Below are 26,854 nucleotides of genomic sequence, written 5' to 3'. Positions count from 1 at the left end.
TTCATAAAATGCATTTTGTTCTCTAGATCCTGGGGCATTACTCTCAAAAACTCTTAAAAAGCTTAAAAAGATACATACAGATTCCTGCACCACTGGTTTGTGCTTGCTTTTTACTTTGTAGGTACATGTTCTGCATTCTGCCCAGTCTCACCACCATTTTGTTATCAGTTCTGTCATGATGAGTCCTCGATCCTCTTATAGTCGGACAGATGGCACTGCAGGAAATGAGGATTAATGGCTGCCAGGATTACTCAGGATACATAGCTTAATCCCATAATCAGGTCACCTGCGTCATCTCGTGTGGACGGATCCTGTCATCGCTAAGGACAGCGGGGGAGCTTGGGCACAGGGGTAAGGATGGACGTCCTGTGCTCCCTTCTTGTTAATGCCATCCACAACTTTCTGAAAAACCAAAGGGTACAAACTCTGTTCATCAATGGATGCAACATGCAGAAAAGAAAAGAACCACTGACACAATCTTGTGTGATAGGAGGGTCAGCCACAATGCTGCAGGTGAGTTTTATCTACATACTTTCTATACAAATAAGACACCTGGTGGAGTGAAGTCTCCACCTTAATTCTGTGACCGGCATCTTAAATGGGATCAAGGTGGGTCGGTCATGAGCAAGTCTTGGCTGAGCCCACTTAGCCATGATCCAAATTGGATAACACCACTCCTAATGTGGCCAAGCCCCCATTTCACACAATAATTTTGGGTTAACATTGTAGTGCGGTGGCTGGTTACCTGCAACCCATCCCTATGTAATTACATAGAGAACCATTAAGAACCTAGAAGAGCTGGCTCTCATTAGTGACCTGCATCATTTGGCTCAGTTCACTAAAGAGAGCCAGACTTCTCATCAATAAAGCACCGATTGTAAGATGATCGCCACCAGCCAACCACAAGTATGGCCACAGTCTGAAGGAAATCAGAAACAGTAAACAGTGCTGTCATTGGTTCATGTATCCTCCACTGTGTGATAAAGTGAGATTAGATTATAATCTCTGAAGGGTAGAGAAGATAGGAGTAATACATTTGTGTATTAGCTACAGACATTATAATCTGAGGTAAAGGATGATAGGAGTGATACATCTTTTACATATAAATCGCTGCTACAATAGGTAGATAATGTGAATGCACAGATGGAGCGTCAAAAAATATATAGAATTATTTTCAGATGAATGGATAATCTGATTGATCCATAGATGACTATGGGGGGAGCTGTATATAGTTAATGGGGGGGACTTTATATAGTTACTGCGGGGGGAGTGTATATAGTTAATGCTGGGGGGAGCTGTATATAGTTAATGCAGGGGGACTGTATATAGTTAATGAGGGGGACTGTATTTAGTTAATGCTGGGGGGGACTGTATATAGTTAATGCTGGGGGCTATATATGGGTAATGCTGGAGGGACCTGTATATAGTTAATCCTGGGGGTTGTATATAGTTGATCATTGGGGCTGTATATAGTTAATGTGGAGGGACTGTATGTAGTTAATGCTGGGGGACTGTATATAGTTAATGATGGGGCTGTACAGTATATAGTTAATGCGGGGGCACTGTATGTATGTAGTATGTAGTGATTACTAGGGAGGCTCTATATACAGTAGGTATTACTGGGGAATTGTATATAGTGATTACTGTGGGGCTGTATATGGTTATTGCTGGGGTGCTCTATATCGTGATTACTGGGGGGCTGTATGTAGTGATTACTGGCGGGCTGTATGTAGTGATTACCGGGGGGCTGTATGTAGTTATTGCTGGGGCTTGTTTATAGTGATTACGGGCAGCTGCATATAGTGATTATTGGCGTCTCTTGCTACGGCAGGGTGCCACCAGGTAGTTGCCGACTAGGCCCACAGTGGCAGCCAAGGTAGCAGGGATAGGAGGAAGTGCAGGACATAGTCCGAGCCTGGGATCACAGCAGGAACACGTAGGAACACTGGTAACACAGGAACACGGAGGAACACTGGTAACGCTGGCACTTACTGAAGACACCGCTGAACTGGAAGTCTGGAAGGCATAGCAGGAACACGGAGGCAGGCTGAAGACACACAGGAGTGTCTGGAAACTCTGGAGACACATAGGAGTGTCTGGAAATGCTGGAGACACACAGGAGAGTCTGCTAACAGTGGAGACACAAAAGAGCGTCTGGGAACGCTGGGGACACAGGAAACACAGGAGCGTCTGGAAACTCTGGGAATGGCTTTCACTTCAACAGAATACGCTTTGGGAAGCGAGGCCCAGAAACCCTGGAAGTTCCTTGAAGAATTCTGAAGATCCAGCGTGAAAGGAAGGGAGAAGCCAGATTATAAGGACTGAGTTGGATTAGCCAACGCTAATCAGGAGGATCCTGGCCTTTTAAGAAAAGAAGAGCCGGCACGCACGTGCCCCAGCAGCGGAAGCGTGGCCTAGTAAGACAGGAATCAGGCTCGTGGAGAGGTAAGTCCGGGTCGGGGGCCCCGCGTCACAGAGAAAGACACGAGTGTGCCCACGATCCGCGACAAGGATCGCAGGTGCATCTGTGACAGTACCCCCCCTTTAGGGCCCCTCTTTTCTTCCGCCTCTTCCTCCATCTCCTCCAATCCTTCATGGTGATGGGACACCTCTGGAGGAAGACAGGGACCGTCAGACATGGAGACACCATATACACACCGAGGGAAGTCTCACCCAGGACCCCAGGGTGAAGGCGTCTCCTAGACTTGGGACTGGCACCGTACAGGCAGAGGCTTTGCTGGAGACATCTGGAAAATCGCTTGGCCATGAATTGGACTCTGTCAACTTGTATTGGCTCCTCTGCGAACTGTGCAGCCAAAGGCAGGAGCGGCTCTTGGAAAACCAGAGACTGGAGAGGCTTCTGGAAAGCCGGAGACTGAAGTGGCTTCGGGAAAGCCAGAGACTGGAGTGGCTCTTGGAAAGCCGGAGGCTGGAGCGGCTTCTGGAAAGCCGTTGACTGGAGTGGCTTCTGGAAAGCCGGAGACTGGAGTGGCTTCTGGAAAGCGGGAGACTGTAGTGGCTTCTGGAAAAGCGGAGACTGGAGTTGCTTCTGGAAAGCCGGAGCCAAGCAAGGTGGACATGGAAGCAGACCTTGAAATTGCTGGTGTTTAAGCAGACGTTGAAGCGCGGAGACTTGGCGAAGTACCTGATCTTACTGTCACTGTACTGGTACAGTTCGTAGGGACAACTGTCACAGTCACAGAGGGTATTAGGGAGTACCGGGAGGAGAGTCTCCTTGGGAAGAGTCTGTGGACCCTCTGGACCACCGCGGGAGGTGATGGTAATAGCCCACACCCGGGACCGGAGTCTAAGTGGCACCTGGTCTTCACCAGAGCCCACCGCAAAGCGGGATGGTCTTGCTGGGGCGGGGTGCCACCAGGTCGTTCCAAGGGTGCGGCTAGGCCCGCGGTGGCAGCCAAGGTAGCAGGGATAGGAGGAAGTGCACTACACAATCCTAGCCTGGGATGACAGCAGGAACATGGAGGAACACTGGTAACACCGCTGCACTGGAAGCCTGGAAGGCACAGCAGGAACACGGAGGCAGGCTGAAGACAAACAGGAGTGTCTGGAAATGCTGGAGAAACGCAGGAGTGTCTGGAAACGCTGGAGACACACAGGAGAGTCTGCTAACAGTGGAGACACAGGAAACACAGGCAGGGTAGGACTGGGGGACCAAGGGCCCACCAGTGAAATTTATTTTGAGGGCCCACCTACTGCTACATGGGAATATTGACCGTAAATACTCGAGAATAAGCCAAGTTTTTCAGCAAAAAGAATGTGCTCTTACTCGAGTCAAGAAAAAAAACAACAAAATGTGTACTCGCTTTCCGATACCCCCCCCCCCCCTCCTGCAGGTCCTCTTCTATCCATTGATGTCGGCTTCAGTTCTGTGTCTCCGTGCGGTGCCGTCACTAGTGTCATGACATCAGCTGCTTGCTGCCATTGGCACACGCTATGATGTCAGTGAACAGCTGACGTCATGACGCAAGCGACTTTATCGGACAAGGGAACTGGAGCCGAAGCATCTCCCTCTTTTTAATGGGGCCCCATCTCATTATCTCCCCATAATTTTGTGGGCCCCCTTATCTCCCCCCTCATAGTGTGGCCCCCTCTCCTCTTTGTAACATAAGTTTAAAAAAACAAACAACACATACCTCACCTTTCCAGGTTCCCCAGCAGCTCCTCATCTTCTCTGCTGCTGTGTACAACAGGCCGGCAGGTGATGACGTCATCATATTCCACCTGCCGACCTGCTGTACACAGCAACAGAGAGGCACAATGATGATGTGGAGAGCTCACAGCTCTCTGCATCATCATTGCTTTCCACTCCATCGGGCACAGTTGAAGTCGCGAACCGGGAAAAGGGGCGGAGTCTGCGCGTTTCGGAGGCGGGGTTGACACTACTAGGGGGCGGAGTCAGAAGGTGTCGGGGCCCACCGGCACTGAACACAGGAGTGTCTGGAAACGCTGGGAATGGCTTTGGAAATCGAGGTCTGGAAACCCTGGAAGTTCCTTGAAGAATGCTGAAGATCCGACGAGGAAGGAAGCCATTGCCAATCAGGAGGACGCTGGCCCTTTAAGGCAAGAAGAGCTGGCACACGCACTCTAGCAGCGGAAGCGGACGGCCTAGTCAGACGGGAAGCAGGCTCGTGGAGAGGTAAGCCACTCCACGACCATCCCGCAAGACCATCCTGTTTTGCGGTGGGCTCTGTTGGGTACCTGGTGAGGTAAGCCCACCATGGCGGTGCGCCACGCCACACAGAGAGGCACGGGTGTGCCTGCAATCCGCGACAAGGGTGCACCCGTGACACTAAACCACTCACAGGTCCTTATGGTCCAATGGTTTAGTTTCCCAATTCGCCCTTTACTTTTTCTCTCTGTGCCTGCTAAAACAAACAAACAAAAATTCTATACTTACATTGGTCTGGAGCTCCACACTCCTGTACAGCAAACTACACCCTGTGGGTATGGCGCTTGTTCAATGAACCCAGGGTGTAATGCTCCAGCTTCAATGAATTACTACGTATGTGTGGGGAGCACAAGAGATGCGTACGATGAAGTGCATCAGAGCTCTAGGTAAGTATAAAGGTTTATTTCTTTTTACAGCACCCATAGGGAGACCTGAAACAGGATGATTCGGGATACTAATCCACCGGTCTATAAGGACTCATGACAGGTATCTTTCAAAAGTTAGTATTCCATGCCATGTAGCGGGAAGCTGGAAAAAAATGCAGAGAAGTTGACAAAAAAATGTTTATGCCTCCCAAAGCACTTGTGCTTGTTTTTAATTTTATAAGTTAACCTACTACCAAACTTCTAATAAATATATCCCTGTATTCACGCCACTCAGAGCAGTGTGAAAGGCAGTAAAGTTAAAAACACAAGGTAGATTTCTTTTTAAAAGGTGAAGTTTATGAAAGTACATGAGTAACCCTGGATAAGGTAAAAGGATGCATATCCTAAATGGATCAATTGGCTAGCAAAGATAGATAGACTTTTTTATGGATGGAAAGACTGATAAACTGATAGATGAATGGATACATGGACCGATAGACAGTTATTTACACTGTTGATAGGAGACCTTTAAAGTATTAGGAAACTTAGTATATCATCTATCTGTCCCCAAATTTACCACTGGTGTCTCAGAAATGCCCATTGAACTTCTTTCTTCACATGCTGGGTGTTACCAGTACAAGTAGTTATGTGAAGAACTGTATATTTTCCAGCGTCTGGGTGTGAGGACTTGCTAGAACTTGTGAGCACACACCTCGACATGGTTATAGAACTGTCCCTCCGTTAATGTGTCGGTGACAAATCTGCATGTCAGGAACATGCAAAATGGGGTGAATTTACTAAGGGCTGTGCGCCACATTTTTGTAGGACTTTGCACAATCTTTTAGGTTCAAACTGCTTGCACAGGTATTTAAGAAGTGCCTTCACCACAATTGTGTTTCGTGGCACGGCTGCACAAGTCATCATGCCACAGATTTCTGCACAGAAGGCTGCACATTTATGCACTGGAGGGGGCGTTCCGGTCAGGGCCGGCTCCGGTTTCAGTGGGCCCCTGGGCGACAGTGCCTCACTGGGCCCCTTAGCAGTGAACTCATGTGGTGGCATTAAAAACACACAACCTTAAGATACCAATATTAATATACACCCCCCAGTCAGGCTCCATTAATTAACATACACCCCTCCCCAGCCAGAATACAGTAATAAATATACCCTCCAGGCTCCAATATACACCCCCCCTCCATTATTAATATACCCCCCCCCCCCAGGCTCCATTAATTAATATACACCCCACCCCCACCCCAGGCTTCATTAGTTATTATACACCCCCCCCCACCCAGGCTCCATTAATTAATATACACCCCCCCCCCCCCCCGGCTCCATTCATTTAAATACACTCCCCCACACGGCTCCATTAATTAATATACACCCCCCACCACCACACCACCCTCCATTAATTAATATACCCCGCGGACAGGCTCCATTAATTAATAAAAAACACATTAAAAGTGACCAGATAAAAATAATAAACGCTAACTTACCTGAAGCGTTGCACACTTCTTCTACATCTTCCAAGTGACAGCAGTGTCTACCGTGCAGCAGCAGGGACGCTGGCGGCGTGACGTCATCACGTCGGCAGTGTCCTGCACAGTATTAGGCCTCTTCCACACTAGCATTGCGTTTCACGTCAGGGTGCAATGCGTGAAAAACTGACGTTTTTGGCTGCGTTTTTGTTCCATTTTTCCTTGGAGTAATTAGCGTTTTTGCGTTTTTCACGCGCGTGTTGTTAGCGTTTTTTTTGCGTTTTCGGCGCATTTTTCACGCGCGATTCAATGGGAGACTCGAGCATTTTTCAAAGGAACCATGGTTTGGGATTAAAATGTGTTATTTAATTGAAAAATAATGTCTTCTGATAATTTGCAAACATCTGCGATCTATTCTTCACTGTTCCGCGCGTATATTATCTCCCGACAATTTAGCAGATGTGAAGAACAGTGAAGAATAGAATAAAATCATTGTACACAGTGAACACAGTGAACACAGGATCATTTAAGATAAAAACACAGTGCAGAACACAGTGCAGAATAGATTACAGATGTTCGGCACATCTGCTTACTTGTCGGGAGATACGCGCGGAACGGCGCGAACAAAATAGCATGTGAAGAACAATATATATGTGTGTGAAGAACACATTGCAGATGTTTAAATACATCTGCAATGTGTTCTTCACACATATATATTGTTCTTCACATGCTATTTTGGGCGCACCGTTCCGTGCGCATCTCCCGACAAGTAAGCAGATGTGCCGAACATCTGTAATCTATTCTGCACTGTGTTCTGCACTGTGTTTTTATCTTAAATGATCCTGTGTTCACTGTGTTCACTGTGTACAATGATTTTATTCTATTCTTCACTGTTCTTCATTGTGTTTTTTTAATTAAATGCTCGATCGCGAGCAGGGGAAATAATGTTATTCTGGTCACCTAGCAACCCTTACGTTTAAAACGCATTGCACTCGCATTGCACTTGCAATGATTGCGAGTGCAATGCGTTCTTGATGCATCTCCATAGACTTGAATGGGGCGTGAAAAACGCGCGTGACCCGCAAAAATAGAGCATGCTGCGATTTTGACGCGCGTGTAAACGAACGCAAGCACGCGCTTTAAAAACAACGCTAATGGAGAAAGACCCATTGAATACAATGGGACAGAGTGCAATGCGAGTTCTGCGCGTCAAATGCACGCGCAGAACTCGCGCGTGAAAAACGCCAGTGTAGAAGGGGCTTTAGACGCTCCGCAGGAGAAATACATCGGCTGCGCCGATGCACTTATGTTGTGTGAGGGTCCAATTGTGGTGCCGCCCCCTGTCAGCCGCGCCGGCACTGCGACTACGACGCTTCTTACATCGCGAAGTATGCCGATGTAATTGAGCTTACTTATGCTGCCAGTTTGTGCCGTGGGCCCCTCTGGGACCCCTGGGGCCCCGGCACTTGCCCGGGTAAGCCGGGTGCTGGCGCCGGCCATGGTTCCGGTCCTCAGTTGGACCATGCGCCAGATTTAACACGCAAAGTCCAATAAAATGTGTTGCACGCCCAATGTTAAAGGTGCACAAAAAATAGTGGTGCACTTTGTTGGGGCAGTGCAGGGGGTGCCAGATTCATGCAGAACTTGCCCCAGAAATCCTGAATCTAGTGCCCTCTGCACACTACCCAGGCAAACTGCACATAGTACAGACTGCACTGTTCTCAATAAATGTGCCCCAATGTTTTATACTTCAGTCACAAACAGACCTGCTGTTATATCCTCTAGCGTTGTAGTGACCATCTTGCTATACTCCATTCGCAGTTCTGGTATTGCATCATGTCATATACTCCAATCATATCCAGTCCATCTGACATCAGTATTCTGCTTACATAATATCTTATACTCTATGCATATGTAAAGCTGCAGTAAATATTCTGATGTTACATAAACTCAAATTATCATATTCATAGAATATAGATTACGCTATTAACATCATTCAGGATAGAACGCTCGCAGGCTTTAGCGAGGGTGCCACCCTCTGCAACCCACTCCATGTCCCTCCATGTCCACTTGGCATGAAAGTGGCATAAAGAAGGAAATAATCACAATTCCTGGCAGTTTGCAAACAACTGATATTATTTCAGGCCTTTTACACCAGAAAACTGGCATACAAGCCCTGATAAATGTGCCCCAAATAAAGAATATATGACCGCACAAATTCGATATTTGCTTCACGTTGCTTCACATAATGGGGCTTATTTACTAAGGGTCCTGCGGCCGTATTTTCGTCGGTTTTCCCGAATTTTTGGGGATCGCTCACGCAATCGTTATGTGTCGCAATCGCGACGGCTTTCACGGGGGGGGGTTGCCATTGGACAATCCAACGGATTCGGACTACGCGCAAGATTTAACATTTTCATTTGTGTCGCAAGCCATGCACTTACTTGCACCAGGAAGATGAACTCCGGCGGACCTAAGCAGAGAAGCGACACATGTAGGAAATCAGGCGCACGATCTTAGTGAATCGCGGCAGAGTTCATCCTCGTCGGACAGTCCGGATCGGGGATCGCGTAGGGATCGGGTAAGTGAATGTGCCACAATTTGTAGAAGCAAACACAGCACAGAGCTGTATTCACTCAATATTAAGATAACTTATCTGACATTTATAGCTGTAGAGTCCAGTTCTTTCATGTTACAGGAGCATCAGCCTGTGATGCTTCTCTACAGTCTTGTGTCAGGAGTATCTAAATATCAAGTGAAGACATCTCTGTGCTGTGTTTTAATCTATATATTATTTGAAGCAATGTGCTGTCAGAGAAAAATGAATATATAAAGCCTGTTTGAAATATTGAATTTGTGTGGGTATATATTTGTTATAGTTGCATTAAGGGACAAAGGAGGAGGCTCCATTACAATTACACAATCAAAATAATTTCACTTTGCCAGATTGACCAAAATCACCACTCAAATCATATTATTTTCAGAGATGATTCATTTTTGAAGCTGAAGGAGGGTAATGTTGCATCAGATGCTTCTCTCTTTGTTTCTATATTATCCATGTATTTGTTTTTATATTAAAGACAATAATCGCATGTAGCAGATCGCAAAGGGGTTTAGGTTCTGTGATCTACAGAAATGGAAATACAAACATTTAAAGAAAAAAAGAGGGAATTCGATTTTATCTACAGCTCACATATACAACCATATCTTTAACTGAATGTTTCTCTGATTCTGTAGATCACAGAACCACAAACCTCATGTGATCTGAAAGATGAGATTCTTATCTTTAATATGGTTCTAAGTATTAAAAATATAGGGGTATCCTCCTTTCTACCATAAAAGTGACTCATCTAAGGCAAATATGACTCTTCTCTGCCCATTTTAATATGACTTTGGAAGCGATTTTTTAGTATAGGTAAAAATATTTTATACCATACCTACAAGTGTTTCTCAACAATTAGATTATCAGCAAAAAGGTTTTCAGTAATTCAAAGTGAAACTCCTATATTATACAGCAGTGCTGGTGAACCTGGGCACAGGTACCAGAGGTGGCAGTCAGAGCCCTCTCAGCGGGCACCAAGGTTGTCACCCTAGCACAGAGTTTCCAGAGAGATGGATTCTTCCTGTAGTCCGGGAAAGCCCAGGACATGCGGTGCTCAGCCTCTTCAATAGGCTATCTTTCTCATCATCATATGAAGGTTGGGCAGCATTGGGCAACACTGGAATGTAGTAGATACTCGGGGTGTGGTGTGAGGATGAGCAGCGACTTCTTTGTGTGTCAGTAAGGTAAGAGAACTCTGCTGAGGTAAGTCTCTGATTTTAAGATGTCACCCTTTCCCTCTTACATGGTTTCCTCTAAAATGATATGGTTGTTTTTGTGTTGGTGAGTTGACGGTCTTTATCCCTTCTTCTTATATTGAAGAACTCACCTGATGTGCATGTATGTATATATTCTGTATATTTGTGGTGTTAGCACTGTTGTTCAGTTTATGATAATGTCACTTAACATATACATGCCAAAAACACATCACACACTACAATATACATTTACAGGCTGGGCTATGACACACATATTGGATTGGGATTACCCTTTATTGACCTATAGGAAATAAACCATGTTAGCCTCCAAATTGTGTTGTCTTTGTTGTACTTCTGAAGAGCGCCCATGGTGTTTGAGTAGAAGATCCTCTGGTACTCTGTTGGAACAGTACGACCCTGTATAAAACAAGAACCTGTTCTGGGGAGTTGGATTTATAGGTTGGATTGCCGGATGGTGGGTCTCATGTACACATACTAGGTAGGTCATGTAGATACAACATGAGATATGGACACAGACTGCTGTTTAAGGAAGTGTTTTGATTAATGGGTCTGCCACATTGGCTGCTTTCCTAAATGACAGTGCATCTCCAGTGGTGTAATAACCATAGGTAGTCCCCAGAACCTTGATCCTTTTCTACCACCCTAGCATAGTGTCGGTAGGCACCACAAAATTTGTTTGCTAGTATTATCAATTGGCCTGGTATATACATGTATTCTCTGTATACTTTTTGTGCAAAACAAGGTTTTGCTTGAATTATAAAGGGAGAAGTCTCTAAAATAATAAGATGTACATTGCTACGATCCAGTCCAGGTTTAATGTTCCTATCCAGGTTCAGGAAGCAAATTAATTTACTTAATCTCTATTCCGGAAAATGTTTACTAGAACTTTCACATGCTATACACCATATATTAACCAACACTGGAACTCTAAGACCACCGACCAAAAAACTTGATAAAAGCCTTAAGACGTAGACTTTTATACAGTTTATGGTACGTATATAAGTAAATGTCTTGCATTTAGTATATGATTTGTATGTAGTATACAGAGTATATGTTTCCTTTTATGTAGTAGTTGTGTATGTGAGTCTTATTCAGGTTGGAGATTTTAAATATTTGATGTGTTAGGTATCAGGTGTTCAGCATGGGGAGGGGGAAGCTGTACTCTCTCTCATCTCTCAGAGGAGATACTTGACAAATACAGTAGTTGGTTACCATTCACCCTTTCTGTATCCTTTTATTACTATGATTAGAAGTACACATTTCATATGGGTACAATATAAATATGTGTTTCACATATACATGACTCCATATTCAAACAAAGAGTTGTGTCACAGCAGGTACAATACAACTTATTTCAAAAAATCTATTTTATATAACAGGTGAATTGGTACTTTATACACATAGGGGCACATGTATCTTAAGTTTTTCCCTTTGTAATACATGTCATGAGTTGCCTGTTTAGTCTCACCTTTGTGACTTTTTGTACTGTGTGACTTTTTAGTCCCAAATAGTAGCTCCCAAAAGTAAGTCACGGTCTAGCATGCTCTGTTTTGGGACTTATTAGGCGCAAGAATGGGACAATTTCACAGTCCAAAAGTCTTACAAGTTGAACAAGCATCTGGGCTACAAAGATAAATATGTAGCACTGCATTAAATCCTTGAGGCAGCTCACTTTGGCATGCTGCTTGATTCTGCACCTAAAAAGTCTCAAACTGCAAAAAGTCTCACAAAAAGTTGCAAAAAAAAGAAAAAGAAAGCAATAGGAGTGATACATGTACCCCATAGTGTTTTGAATCCCCAGTGCTCAACTTCCTACTAATATGTATTTTCTTTTAAGCAGAATTTACTTAATATCTGCTTCAATTGATATAAGCACTTTAGTGTTTGGATATTTAACACAAGCCAAATGAAGACAGTTAACATACAGTATTAGTGACATTTATACAGTATGCAATTGTAATAATTAACTCAGTCTGACCAAGGGTTGATTAAAAATGCAGTTAGTGCTGCCAGGGTTAGATGGGAAAATCTTTCTGGCATGGGCACAACACTGAAAATCTGATACAAGCGCATACTACAGATATAGGCTCACTTCACTATTCAAATGTCAATGAAGAAGCACTATAACTTTGTTACCATTGGTCTTTGGACAGCTCTCATATGAGTTTCTTTTCTTATAAGCTGGTTTCTTTAATCTCATGTCAAAAGTGTTGGCAGGTATTCTGCATGTCTAGAGATATATGTAGGGGCAGGAGTCTGCCACCCCTAGCTGGAGGGTACTATGGGTAAGTCCAATGTACTGATTATCATGTGGTTGAGAAAACAATAAAATCATCTATACGGTGATCCATTACCAACACTGTGAGTGGAGAGAAATCTGCATTACACTACATCATAAGAGGGTCTCTCTCGCCACAGGATTCCCGGGGCTACAATCTGCATTACGTCTCCCAGCGCTGCATCGAGAGTCTTATCCCCTCTATGAGGGACAACCAGAGATCCACAGGTAAGTGTCCCCCCCCCCCCCATGTTCCTGTGTAAAGGGAGGGGCTGACAGCTGATCAATCAGGTTAGATCACATTCCTCTCACTACTTGCCATCTCAGAGATAGACATAACCCTGAAGCTAATATTATCACTGTGAAGCCAGAGAGGCTCAGCAATTTATACAGGCAGGTATATGTCTCATACACAGCAAGGTATGCCACCAGTATCAACACTATGGGGCTTATTTATTAAGGGTCCGTGGACGCACTTTAGTCGGATATTCCGACGTTTTCATGGATTGCGCCGCTGGGACAGGTATTTAACCAGGGATTTTGGCGCATGCGATCGTATTTTGCCGCAGCAGCGGCGGCTTTCATGTGACAGAAATCAGCAGGCGGGCCATCGGACGATTCGGACTGGGCCCGGGATTTAACTTTAAAATTGTGTCGCAAGATATGCACTTATATACACCGGGAAAAAGAAGGTGAACTCTGGCGGACCTGAGTGGGGAAGTGACACATGCAGTTAATCAGGCGCATGATCTTAGTGAATCGCGGCACAGTGCATTCCGAACGGACAATGCACTTTCGGGGATCTTGACAGGACGGGTAAGTAAATGTGCCCCTATGTCTTCTACAGACATATAAGTGCTATATTTTACAACGTTTTGGAGATATTGCCAATAGCATTGATAAGTCTCATACAGAGACAAGTATACTGCTAGTAATAGCTGAATGTTTTGTACACAGCCAGGTATATCGCCAGTATCGAGTATATATCCTGTACAGGCGGTACCTTACTTAAGGACACCCGACTTACAGACAACCCATAGTTACAGACAGACCCCACTGACCTCTGGTGAAGCTTTCTGAATGCTTTACTTTAATCCCAGATTGCAATAATCAGCTGTAAGGTGTCTGTAATGAAGCTTTATTGATAATCCTTGGTCCCATTACAGCAAAAAATGTTTAAACTGCAATAGTTTTTTTGTCTGGATCTACAATTATAAAATATACAGTTTCGACTTACATACAAAGTCAATTTAAGAACAAACCTCCGGACCCTATCTTGTACGTAACCCGGGGACTGCCTGTACAGAGTATTCTTCATCTTGTTTCCTCTCCTGTTGCTCTTTCTCATCCGTCTCTGATATGGCTTGTGCCGAGTTGTACATCTAATCTCTCTATGGGTTGTGGTGTTTGAATTGTAATTCCCCTTTTGCTTCTTCTAATGTGGCTCTTTTTCACTTGTCACTAATTGTTGTAAGTGTACAGATGTGCTCTGATCTTTATAGGTTGGAGTTGTTGAGTTGTGCTCCCCCTGCACCGTTTCTTCACCTGTCTCTGATATAGGTTGGAGTCGTTGAGTTGTACTCCCCCTGCACCGCTTCTTCACCTGTCTCTGATATAAATTGGAGTTGTTAAGTTGTACTCCCCTTACACCGCTTCTTCACCTGTCTCTGATATAGGTTGGAGTTGTTGAGTTGTACTCCCCCTGCACCGCTTCTTCACCTGTCTGTGGTATAGGTTGGAGTTGTTGAGTTGTGCTCCCCCTGCACCACTGCTTCTTCACCTGTCTCTGATATAAATTGGAGGTGTTGAGTTGTACTCCCCTTACGCTGCTTCTTCACCTGTCTCTGATATAGGTTGGAGTTGTGCTCCCCCTGCACTGCTTCTTCACGTGTCTCTGATATAGGTTGAAGTTGTTGAGTTGTACTCCCCCTGCACCGCTTCTTCACCTGTCTCTGATATAAATTGGAGGTGGTGAGTTGTGCTCCCCCTGCACTGCTTCTTCACCTGTCTCTGGTATAGGTTGGAGTTGTTGAGTTGTACTCCCCCTGCACCACTGCTTCTTCACCTGTCTCTGATATAGGTTGGAGTTGTTGAGTTGTGCTCCCCCTGCACTGCTACTTCACCTGTCTCTGAAATGGGTTTTAGTTGTCGAGTTGAGCTCCACCTGCACCATTTCTTCACCTGTCTCTGATATAGGTTGGAGTTGTTGAGTTGTGCTCCCCCTGCACTGCTTCTTCACCTGTCTCTGATATAGGTTGGAGTTGTTGAGTTGGGCTCCCCCTGCACCGCTTCTTCACCTGTCTCTGATATAGGTTGGAGTTGTTGAGTTGGGCTCCCCCTGCACTGCCTTTTCACCTGTCTTTGGTATAAATTGGAGGTGTTGAGCTGTGCTCCCCCTGCACCGCTTTTTCACCTGTCTCTGATATAGGTTGGAGTTGTTGGGTTGTGCTTCCCCTGCACTGCTTCTTCACCTATCTCTGATATAGGTTGGGGTTGTTGAGTTGTGCTCCCCCTGCACCACTTCTTCTCCTGCCTCTAATAAGGTTTGTAGTTTTTAAGTTGTAATGCCTTTTCTCTGTTATTGGCTGTAGCATGGGAGTTTTGCTATTCTCGCTGCTCTTCTTCACCTGTCTTCTATATGGATTAAATTGTGCTTCTACTATGTTTCCTCGCCTGCTCCTCTTTCGTGGCTGACTCTGATATGAGTTGTAGTCTGAGTTGTGCGCCCTCCCCCTCCTCTTCCTCCCCTCTCCTCTCCCTTCTCCCTCCCTCCCTCTGCTGAGATCTCACTTTCCTGTCTGAAGTTTGTTATGGACCCTGGCGCTCTCTGGAAGGTATGGATATGAAATAACAGGCAGGTGGTGGGCATTGGGGTGTAATTCTGTAAGTCCTGTGGGTGACACTGTTTTCTTGGTGGGTTATTCTTTAGCTTAATGGTTAACAGTACAAAAATGTGTTATGTAGGAATGTGACCTTGGTAGTGCACAGGCAGTGGTGGCAGAGAGGAACAATCCAGTATTCTGGCAAGAAATTCCTCTCTGCTGTGGTCATGGGAATGGCATTTGTTTCCTTGTTGATGTGCACATTCCCAGATAGAAGATGTTTGTTATATCTCCTTGTCATATCTTAAGCCTCTCTGAGAAACCTTTAAGTGATAATAGGTTAAATTGGGAGAAGATAGGGTTACACAAAGTTTAGGGTCAGAATACAACAAAAGATTCAGAATACAACGTATGTGTATAATTCTGAGGGCAGTTACATGTTAAACGTTTGGAGGTTAAATGTCCTTGTATTGTCACATTCCTGGTTTCAGAAGTCCCTGCTTGGACAAGTATTTGTATAAATGAGTTTGCCTCTTGCCTGGGATCAAAGGTTTATTCTAACCCTCCGTTATTTTGTGTGTATCAGGCTGCTGGTGGTGTGTGGTGGGGAACAAATATAGCGCTCCTTTCCCTCTGACCATGGTGGGAACGCTAAAACAAAATGAACAAAGTCTTCCCGAAATAGAAGAGAAAAGCCCTCACGAAAGGAACACAACACAGGAGCTAAGAGGAGCACAGAGACCGCTGATGGCAAAGGTCCAAGAAACGAGGACACAACAGGAGGGGAAAACTTATCCTGCAAAGAGACAAGCAGAGCATGAAACCACTAGAGACTACAAAGTACAACTGCAGCTAATGAGACTGCAAGCAGAGGCGAGACAACTACGAGACAAAGATGACAAGAGACACACCATGTGTGAGCACTCAGCAGAAATCAGACAGCTGGAGGGTGACAGCCATAGCCATGGAAAGGAATGGAGTCAGGAAGATCACATTTTACACACAAAGTTACATGACATGCAGGACATGTTAGAACACAAGCAGAAGGAGCATGAAGAGATGTGCAGAAAGCTTCAAGAGGTAAGGTGTGGTCATGTTTACATGTTGTTTGGTCACCTTTTATAGTTTGCATGGTATGGTTACCATATTGGCTTGTGTCCTCTCCCATCTTGGTTGTGAGGCCACCCTTATGGCTCATACTTGTGTTTTACAGATGCAACGTCACGCTGAAGAGATATCTAGTCTTCACGCCTCACTGGTAAGTCACTATCATCTTCACCGACCTCCATAATCTGGAGGTAAAGGTTCTTGACAGATGCCTGTCCTATTAATAACAGTGGAACATAACATTATCATTATTAATCATTTTAAATAATTTTAAATCCTGAATCCGGAAAAAAAGATCTGATCCATACTGATAGCTGACATGGGAGGAACATACCTAATATTTCAACATCCTTGGTGGCCTGGGACAGCAGGAGGAGGCTATAGGTCTTGTCTGGAAAACTTTAGTGAGTCTAGGCCATCCTGCTGTAGAAAGCATAGAAAGACTTTCTTGGTCATTGTGTTAGGTACAACCTTTCCACCATATATAAAGTAGACCCTATTAAACACCCATCATGTGTGTGCTTTGTCTCTACCTGACTAGCAATGAAGGTAGATTCTAAATTTAAAACAAACATTGATGGCATTCTATTTGAAGCGATATCCAAGTTATTGTAGTGACATATTAAACAGAGATTTTACAGTGAATGTCCATTTTGAAGGGAAACCAAAACAGAGGTGAATATAACAAAGTTTCTTAAATTAGCTTTTACTACTGATTGATGATAACTTTGTTGAAACATTTTAATTTAATAATTTCTGGTATTGTATTCTCAGGGAGGGACAGACTTGGAGAAGCACCGTGATCTCCTGGTGTCAGAGAATGAACGTCTAAAGCAAGAGCTACATCAGCTGAGAAGTCAGCGGGACTGTGAGAAAAAACAGGTAGGTTGTACCATAACCTGTGGCCTGTAGGTCACAGCCCAATCACTAGCAATTGGTGCTCATCAGCTCATGGTACTTAAACCAATGAAAATCTAATGATGATAACAGTTTCCTTTTCACTTGTGTTCCAGGAGCTGGGGGCTCTGAAGGAGCGTCTGTTACATATGGAGCAGGAAGAAAGTGAGAGGAAGGTGTTAATTTGTGCTTTGCAACGGGAGGTGCAGCAGAAAGCAGAGAGGCTTGCAGAAGCCGAACTCCGTGTGAGGGACTCAGTACGTGAGAGGGTGGAGGAAGAGGAGAGGTTAAATCGCAGATTACGGGAGTACCAGCTCTCTCAGCAACCACATATAAAGGTTTGGGGTTAAACATCATATGCTCTATGAGCACTGAAACTTGGTGTCTTACCACTAAAGTACACAAATGTTTCTGTCCCCTAATTGGTAGGAAACAAAACCTGATCAGCACCTTCTCAACTCAGACCGCATTCGTTAGTACCTTAATGAACACGTTTTACAGTCAATCATAGTTTATGTGGAAGATCAACATAGAGGGGGTGATATGTGTGATAGATGCTAAAGGTGAAGTTGGGGGTGTATGAAAAGATCCAGGAAAGGGCCAGGTCAGGGATGCCAAGGAATGATAGGGTTTATAGCAGGAGAGAATAGTCCACAGTGTCAAAGTCAGAGGACAGATCAAGAAAGAGGAGATTGGTATTTGTTCTGGGCAGAGAGTAGGTCATTATGTTTGATCAGGGCTGTCTCAGTGGAGTGATGGCATGCAGAACATAAAGTAGAGTGTAGCTTGTCATAGAGTAACTTAAATGAGATGGGGCCATAGTACAGTAGGGATTATGGGTCAAGAGATGGCTTCTTTAGGTTGGGTGTGATATGTATGAAGGATCAAGGAACAGTACCAGTGGTTACTAAAAGGTAAAAGAGGTGGGTTAGAGCTGAGATAAGCACAGTGGTGTGTATGGGGATAAGATACCATGAAAATGAGCCAGTAAGACTAGAAAAATTTACCTGGGTGGTTGCAGGTTTTACCCCTTAAAGCATTATGACATACAATGTAGGATGTATAAAGAAGGCTCTTTGTACATGGTGGGCGCTGGCAACAGTGAACTGAAAATAGAGCCCAAATGTCTGAAACTCCATTTTTCGCGATTTCGCAACAGCAAAAACGTCCCCCAAAATGGTAGCAATATGAACATCATCACATCCCGCAAAAATGACACCTTATAAAGGTCAGTTGGCTGAAGTATGAAAAAGCTGTTACCATCAGAATAGGGCAAAATTAAGATTTTTTTGTACAAACTGTTTTAATTTTAAAATTTATTAAAACATAATAAAACCTATATACATTTAATATTCCTGCGATCATACCTACCCAAGGAATAAAGTAAAGTAGAGTGAAAAATAGAGCTAACAGTGAAAAGTATAAAAACTGTGTTCGCAAGAAAAAAACACAAATGTGTTTTTTTCTATAATGTCATTACATTTGGAGTTTTCTTCCAACTTCCAACTAACCTCCATGGAATATGAAATTCTGTTACTAGGAAGTACAATTTGTTACCCAAAAACTAGCCCTCATACTGCTTTTAAAGATGTGGAGAGAAAAATGGAAATACAAAAAAAGAAAATGGCCTGACAAAGTCCTTGGCTGAGATGGGGGGGGGGGGGGTAAAGTGGTCAATATAGAGGTCAATAAAGTGGACCTGGTGGTTAAAGTGGTAAATTAGTGGCAGGCCCTGTGAGGGAGTGCAAGGTCAGACAGTTGAGACAGTATCAGTATGTTTTCAAGCTAGGCAGAGGTTTAAATTCTACACATAATGAATAAAGGCTGTATGAAATTGATCAATAGGGTAGACAGATTCTATAGGGTAGACAATATTAATATACAGTAATACCTAAATCTTTACTATTATGACGAGTCATAGCAGGGAAGCAATAAACGATACAGATTGGATTCATAATGCACTACATCCTAAGGCCTCATGCACACGACTGTATGGTCTTTTCTGTTTTGTATATACAGCTGTATTCTGGCAGTAAATATGGGACGTATTGCAACCGTATGGCACCTTATCCGTACCATATCTGTATAAAATATGGTGGGCTGGCAAATGATGGATGGCTGACTATTGGCTGGCTGCCTCTGGATACTGCACATACATATGGCAGCATAAGGTGCATGACCTACTCGTATTCAACACGTATGCAACCCATATTTTATACGTACCTATTGACTTCTACAGGCAGTACAGAACAGAAATACGCTCGAAAATAGGACATGCTCTATATTTTTATAAGGTGTGGTAAGGTGGACATTATGGCCATGTACATGAAAGGCCGTATTGTTCATTGGAATGCATGGGGCCGTATGCCGGCCGTATATATGGCCGTTTTAATATGTTTACTACACGTTCATGTGCATGGGGCCTATGGGTATATTCACACACACATACACGAATACGACGGCGTACTGGAGTGGAGGAGGGGTGCATGCTGCTCACCCCTCCTCATAGAAGACAGCGGCGCACGTCCGCACACACGGGGAAAGATAGAGCATACTCTATCTTTTCCCCATGTACAGTGTGGAACGGTGCCACACATGTATGGTACCGTACCCCTACCGGGTCCCCATTGCCGTATATGTGCACTTAGTCTGTAAGTCATATAAAAGCTTTCCTTCCAAAAGTTCTTTCCCCTTTTCCCTGCTTCCTTTGTCATGATGCTTGTTCACTGTGTAGTAGTAGTAGTAGAAAATAAAAGGGTGTTATGGCCTCCAGGTCCAAGTACTAGAACTGTGGAGTGAGGTCTCCAAAAACATTTAAGATTTTTTTTACATTATATGTTGTTTATACCATACAACTGTGCCATCAGGTGCCATAAAGTATCATAAGTTTTCATGTGTTTTCCTGGCTAAGACTCCTTTTGGCTTTCCCTACAAGATATTTATTAAAATCTTTCTTTATTATTGCAGTATGTGGTAAAGACAGTTGAGGTCGAGTCTGAAAAAATGAAGGCAGCTGTAAACCAGGCAGAGGCCAGGAACAACCATCTCCAGGAACAGATGGACAGACAGAACCAGGTTGTACAGGATATGAAGTGGCAATTACAGCGAGAGCAACAAGAGGTTAACAAGCTCCGTGCTCAGGTCAGGACCAACAACTACCACCCGAGTTAAGATCAGCTCTGTCTCATTGGTGATTTTAGTAAATAAATGTGGGGAGCTAAGTGATGTCTTGTAATAAGGTCCAAATACATCCCATCAGTTTATTATTATTGATCTACGTATTGTAAATGTGAGGTGGCTTGCAAAGTGACCTTACCCCTTAAACTTTCCATGTAGGTGGCATTGTATGCTGCAGAGCTTGATCACGCCCAGGAACAGATGGTACAGGAATTCCGTTCCATGCAGGAGGAGAAGGAGCTTGCTGTTTCTGAGGCATTTGAGCGAGCACAGGAAGAGATGAGAGCTGTGCATCAGAGTTTAGATGGTGAGCACCTATTGACCCAAAGCCTATTAGCCATAGACCAAAATTGGACATGTACCACCCAACATCCCTTATCTTCTGATCTCCCCTATTAAAGATCCTTAACCTAACTTCAGTCTCTTACTGCTGATCTATTTACATGGCTCCATTAACTTTCTTCTTATCTTTCCTGCAGCTTCTGTCACTTGCTGCTGATCTTTCCATTACCTCTCCTTACCACTTTACCACCTTGTCTCTTTGATTAATGGTTTTTTAGAAAAAATCTATACAAAGGGCACATGCACTTTATTGATACATTCTAAAATGTGAATAACCTTTCCTATCCCTCATGATTACATATTCATCAAATTTCTCTGATGGTCTTAGGTGTCCGCAAGAATCTTCTAATGTTACAGCCAGCGCTCCGCACTCTGACCAATGACTACAATGTTCTGAAGAGGCAGGTGCGAGACTTCCCAGACCTGCTGTGCGGGGCCATACGAGAAGCTCGAGATGAGGTGCGTGGCGTGGGAACAGGACACTAGATGAAAGGGTTGTGGGAATCCGAGATTGTTTTCTATAACATTGCTGTTTTCACAGTTTTCTCAAGCTGTGAAAAGCGTTCAAGCCACCAACTCTGAACTACTCTCTAAGTACAGACGAGAACTTTACCTGCGGAAAGAATGTCACAATCAACTGGTGCGTCTTCGAGGTATGTGATTACCATAGTTTATCTGGTTATTTTCTTCTAGGATGATGACACAAAGCCTTGTTAATGTAGAAGACTTCAAACTACAGACACAAAGCTATGGACTTTACAATACACATCATAGATCAGATCCTAGTTATACTGTCTCCATGTCATTATGATTATCTAATAAAACATAAAAGTTTCTGTGTTCACTCATCAGGAAACATCCGTGTACTTGCTCGTGTTCGACCAATCACACCCGAGGATGAAACGGGTGCAGGGGCACGGAATGTCGTCTCCTTTGATCAGGATGATGATGGAATCCTGTACATAACAAATAAAGGAAAAATTCAGAGTTTTGAAATGGACAAAACTTTTCCTCCGAGAACAACACAGGAAGAGGTAGGAGTGGGGAGTCCTTTGTTATGGTCAGAAGTGTAGGTTGGAAAGATGATGATCAGCTCTGATTTGCAGGTTTTCGATGAAGTATCTCCCCTCATTACTTCCTGTCTGGATGGGTATAATGTCTGTATTCTGGCCTATGGACAGACAGGATCTGGTAAAACATACAGCATGGAGGTGAGGACTGATAGAGAAGAGGGTAATTTTCAGTTTGTCAACCGGAGAACATGAAGTTAAATCATATATCCATACCTCAGGGCACTGCTTCTAATCCTGGGATAAACCAGAGGGCTCTCCGCCTGCTCTTGTCAGAGGTAAGCGAACGGTCCAGAAGCTGGGAGCATCACCTGAGTGTCAGCATGGTTGAAATCTACAATGAGACACTGAGGTAAGTGCTGCTCCATGTTACAAAAAAAAAATCAGATTATGGGCCAGATGAATCGCTTGTATTTTCTGTTGTTTTTGTGCCTTTTCATATTGTCACACTGTTTTTGCACCAGTTTTGAGACTTAACACCAAGCCTAATAATCATCCATCATTAGCGACTTGTTCATTTAGGCGCAATTTAGGTGCAAAAACACTCCAGCCTGAAGGTGGCATAAACTGAGAAGCAACACTGAGCTCTTGTGCAGAGCAGCTTATCCCTAGCTGCAGAGCTCAGCAGACACAACAGACACTACCTGCAGCCTCTGTTTACAGTTATGACCTTCTATTTACAAACAATCTGCAAAAGCAGCAGCTCAGAGCAGGATAGAAGAGGAGTTTGTAGGATTTTACTGATAGTACAGAGAAGTGTCCCACTGTCCCTGTGTAGCAGGATAGAAGAGAAGTGAGTGGGAGCTGAATACAGTACGGTGTTCCCGTGTAGCACGATAGAAGAGAAGTGAGTGGAGTTGCTGCAGATGTCCCCGTATATCAGGATGACCACACTGGTGTCTGAGGAGGAATATTGGCCAGAATTACAGGAGGGCAGCAGCAGATCAGAATCGCAGGATCCCCTCCAGGAGAAGCCACTGCTGAGGAGATCACTGGGTGCAGCTTGTCACACACCTGGGCTCTGCTGTCTGTGTTATCTTCATGCTGGGGTGAGGGAGAGAAGCAGAGAGGTGGCTTATATGCAAGTGCCGTATCCAACATTGCGCCCATAGTAAAGTGATTAATAAGAGGCAGGAATTCGAGTCATCACAGATAGTTGTAGCTTGTGATAATTCTGGTGCAACAATGTGCCAGAATTAATGTGCAACACCAAACTGTGATACATCTGGCCCTATGTTCATTGTTCTCTACCATTTGGTTTTTGGGGAGAAAACGTAATAACAACTGGATCATAAATGACACAAATGACAATTCAAACATTGCTTTTGGGTTCCTCCTTGTTCTCCCAATTTATACATTTTTCTAGGAGGACAGAAAATATCTTACTTCAACATAACTCGGCACTCTAAATTCTTATTTCTTCACAAAAAGCAAATGGCAATCCACATATAGTGACATTTCAGTCTTTGCGACCTTCATCAGAAACAGATTGCTGGAGGGCAATAGCAAAAGATAGCCAGCCCGCGACCGATTATTATATAGGAGAGATTGTGTAGTCCCCCTGCAACTCAATAGTGCGCTCTATTCAGTTATGGCGAGATGCCCCCATCTGCCCAGACGCTATGTAGTCCAGGGTGGCTATCTTTTTCTATTGCCCTCCAGCAATCAGTTTCTGATGAAGGTTGCAGAAACGTCAATATATGTGGATTGCTATCTGCTTGATGTGGACAAATAAGAATATATCTTCACTACAATTTAGAGCGCCGAGTTATCATGTTATTGTACTAAATTGGAGAGGTACTCTACTCGTGCACCGGCTTCCCTGAAGGAGTGACGTGCATGACTATACTTATACAGAAAATATCTTATTCTTAATCTTTACACTATCCATACATCTTCAAAAAACGATCTTTAAAGATAGCAAAGTCCCTTTTAAGGCAAGCTGTTTTGAACTTGCAAAGCTGCAGTTAGTATTAGGTAGATGCCCTAGATATCTGTGCAATCATACCTCTGTGTATGTTATTAGTTGCAGCAGGACTGTGTAAAATCTATTTATATTCCAGGATTGTAACTGGACTTACAGCATTCTAGTGCAGTGGTGTGCGAGATATTTTCCCTGACAAAGCACAACTCCCTGATGTAGCAGACCTTTCAATGCTCTATGAATACTACAGCAGGGATTTTGTTGTGTTCAGTGAAGAGATCTCGTAGACGAGAGTGCTCAAATTCCAGCTACAATCCTGATATAAATGCATCTTTCAGGAGTCCTTCTCCTACATGATGTGTAAAGTGCTGCAGAAAATGATGGTGCTACATAAAAAAAAATGACGATTTTTCATTATTACGCACACAAACTATGGTTATAAAGATCTCCTGGACTGCTACCTAACACGGTCTGCAACTTTGTATCGTCAAAACTGCTGCCAGGTTACTTTAACCACCCGCTTATGGACAGCTTCCTATAGCCAATCTGCGGCTTTCTTCAACTTAATGTTCTTTTTTGCTGTCATCTTCTCATATCTGCTTTTCACACCATCATCTCACTCCTACCCCTCTTTGTGGCAGTATTCTTCCTGCTCAGTATTACCCGCTCTTAGTCTACCATCTTCTTCTGACCTCCTTCTGTAACTGACAGGGATCTGCTGGGCTCTGACTGCAACATCTCTCTGGATATAAAGATGGCTCCGGGGGGCTCTGGAGAGTTGTATGTGCCAGGTCTGACACAGTGCAATGTGAGGAACATGCATGACATAAATAAGGTGAGGATTCAGTGACCCTGGTGTCAAAAAGCAGCAATTTTAATGTAAATGACGAAATTAAATATGTCCCTTATACGTATCAGATTCTGGAGCTAGGACGTAAACAACGGGCCACAGAGCACACAAATCTTAATGCCCACAGCTCCCGCTCCCATGCCCTACTCATCCTGACAGCCAAGGGGCGCGAAACCAGTACTGGGATCTGCACAACAGGTAGGTAGCATTATGAGCAGGAGTTTGTGCTTTTCTCTATTTGGGGGTTCTTGCTCGTGGTATTTTGCATGGTGTACAGCCATCCTCAGGAAGGTTAGTTTATCCCTAGGGAAGATGTAACTGGGTTCATTTTCTCCCCAGGAAAGCTCTATCTGGTGGACCTAGCTGGGTCAGAGCGGGTGTCACGGTCAGGAGCAGCTGGAGAACGTTTGCGGGAGGCTCAGTGCATCAATCGCTCTCTATCTGCTCTGGGTGATGTCTTCTCAGCCCTGCGATCACAGCAAGCCCATGTCCCATACCGCAACTCCAAGCTCACATACCTGCTGCAGGAAGCTCTGAGCAGAGATGGGAAAGCTCTATTACTTCTACAGGTGAATGCACAGCACTTTGGAGATATTTAGCACAATAGTGCTCACCCACATAATCTAGGAGCAAGAGGGAGAAAAATAAATTCACTGAAGTACACAGTCATGGAGGCAGACTTTCCATCTTCTCCATTATAACTGTGTGACAAAAACCGGTGTCATCTGCAGTAACTGGGATTGGAGATTCGTTTTTCCCACTGTAGAGAGCCTGGCAATGTATTTTTTATCATACAGGTGACTGTATAAGTGACATAAACATCCCCACAGTTAAAATAAAATGTGTCACCAAAACCTGATTCACTCTGTTACTATGCAATCACCCAGTAATATACATGAGTAGCAGGTAAAATAACAAGTGACACATAGCATTCATTAATAGGGCACATTAGTGGAGTTTCCCTTAGTTATTACATTTCCCTTCTGATATCAATTTGGAAAACCCACAAGATATAGGAACCTAATACTCACCATGAAAAATAGTAAATCACAAAACTCAACACGTACTGCAAGGTCGAAAGAAAAAGTATAAATTTTTGGAACTTCTTTTTTCTGTTGCATCTTTTGACATAATTCCTGGCAGTAAATCTGACAATATGCATTAGTGGACCATCAGGTTCACCAATTTTTTTTAAACTTTCTTTTTATTTAAGATTTTTTCCAGAACAACAATGTATGTTACATTGCCAATCAATGCTTAGTATTCTTGCAACACAGTGGCCAAACCTCCAAAAAAGAATGAAATCTTCTATAAGGGTCTTCTTTATCAGGGTCCTACAGTTTCAGTACCTTCAATCGACAGGTCTCGCCAGCAGAGCAGAATGTGAATGAGTCACTCTGTTCGTTACGATTTGGAGACAGAGTCCGATCTGTGGAGTTGGGAGTCCCAAGCCGGAAGATAGAGCAACAGCCAACATCCGCAACTGAGAGCTCTGAGGTAGGAACAGGGCCGGGGGGGGTCAAGATATAGTGCCACAGAGAAGACATTTTAAAAGTTCCCATATCACAATCATATTTACAGTAACTTTTGAATTTACTTTTCACCCCGTCTTCTCTACTTCTAGAGCGACAGCCCCTCTCCACGTGGTGCAAGACCGACCTCTTTACGGAAAAAGGTGCCAGCTTCAGGTATACCCAATTATCATATTAAAGGATGTGTCAGGCTCCTCTACTTCAGACCCGAGATTTCCCCAGAAAAATGTATCTCTAGGGACAATACTAGGGAGACCAATTGCTCCTCAGTCACCCTCTGCCATATTTAGTCAGCACACTTGGACACTAATAACATTTCTTTTCAGTCCGACAGCGGATCGGCCACCTCTGATGACATCACCCTGATCAGATCATCTCCTAGACGGTTCCATCATCCACTTCCCAGCTACCTGTGTACATGTCCTTTTGTATTGTTTTATATATATATTTCTAGAGATCTAAAGCTTATTACAGAGTATTTTATAAGTTTCCATCTTGTTTGG

At 43.9% G+C, this 26,854-nt stretch overlaps 1 protein-coding gene across 5 annotated transcripts; it reads left to right on the top strand.

The window, feature by feature from the left end:
• Positions 1-312: 312 nt before the first annotated feature.
• On the top strand, positions 313-26,842 carry KIFC3 (kinesin family member C3). Of its 5 annotated transcripts, none has more exons than XM_072116925.1 (19): positions 313-513; positions 12,771-12,858; positions 16,039-16,532; positions 16,666-16,710; positions 17,334-17,441; positions 17,573-17,713; positions 20,424-20,597; positions 20,793-20,940; positions 21,304-21,434; positions 21,517-21,628; positions 21,828-22,009; positions 22,082-22,186; positions 22,267-22,397; positions 24,681-24,804; positions 24,888-25,017; positions 25,159-25,388; positions 26,182-26,316; positions 26,444-26,507; positions 26,678-26,842. In XM_072116925.1, the coding sequence occupies exons 1-19, from the start codon at positions 358-360 to the stop codon at positions 26,701-26,703; spliced, it is 2,724 nt and encodes a 907-aa protein (XP_071973026.1). In that variant the 5' UTR covers positions 313-357; the 3' UTR covers positions 26,704-26,842. The 5 variants fall into 5 exon arrangements, 4 of the variants coding, with proteins under 4 accessions (XP_071973026.1, XP_071973025.1, XP_071973027.1 ...); XM_072116924.1 differs by having other exon boundaries at positions 17,573-17,794; XR_011848924.1 differs by lacking the exon at positions 26,678-26,842 and having other exon boundaries at positions 17,573-17,794; positions 26,150-26,316.
• Positions 26,843-26,854: the final 12 nt, after the last annotated feature.

This window comes from Engystomops pustulosus, chromosome 7 (assembly GCF_040894005.1).
Source record: "Engystomops pustulosus chromosome 7, aEngPut4.maternal, whole genome shotgun sequence".
NCBI lineage: Eukaryota > Metazoa > Chordata > Amphibia > Anura > Leptodactylidae > Engystomops > Engystomops pustulosus.
This window is presented reverse-complemented; position numbering and strand designations above follow the sequence as displayed.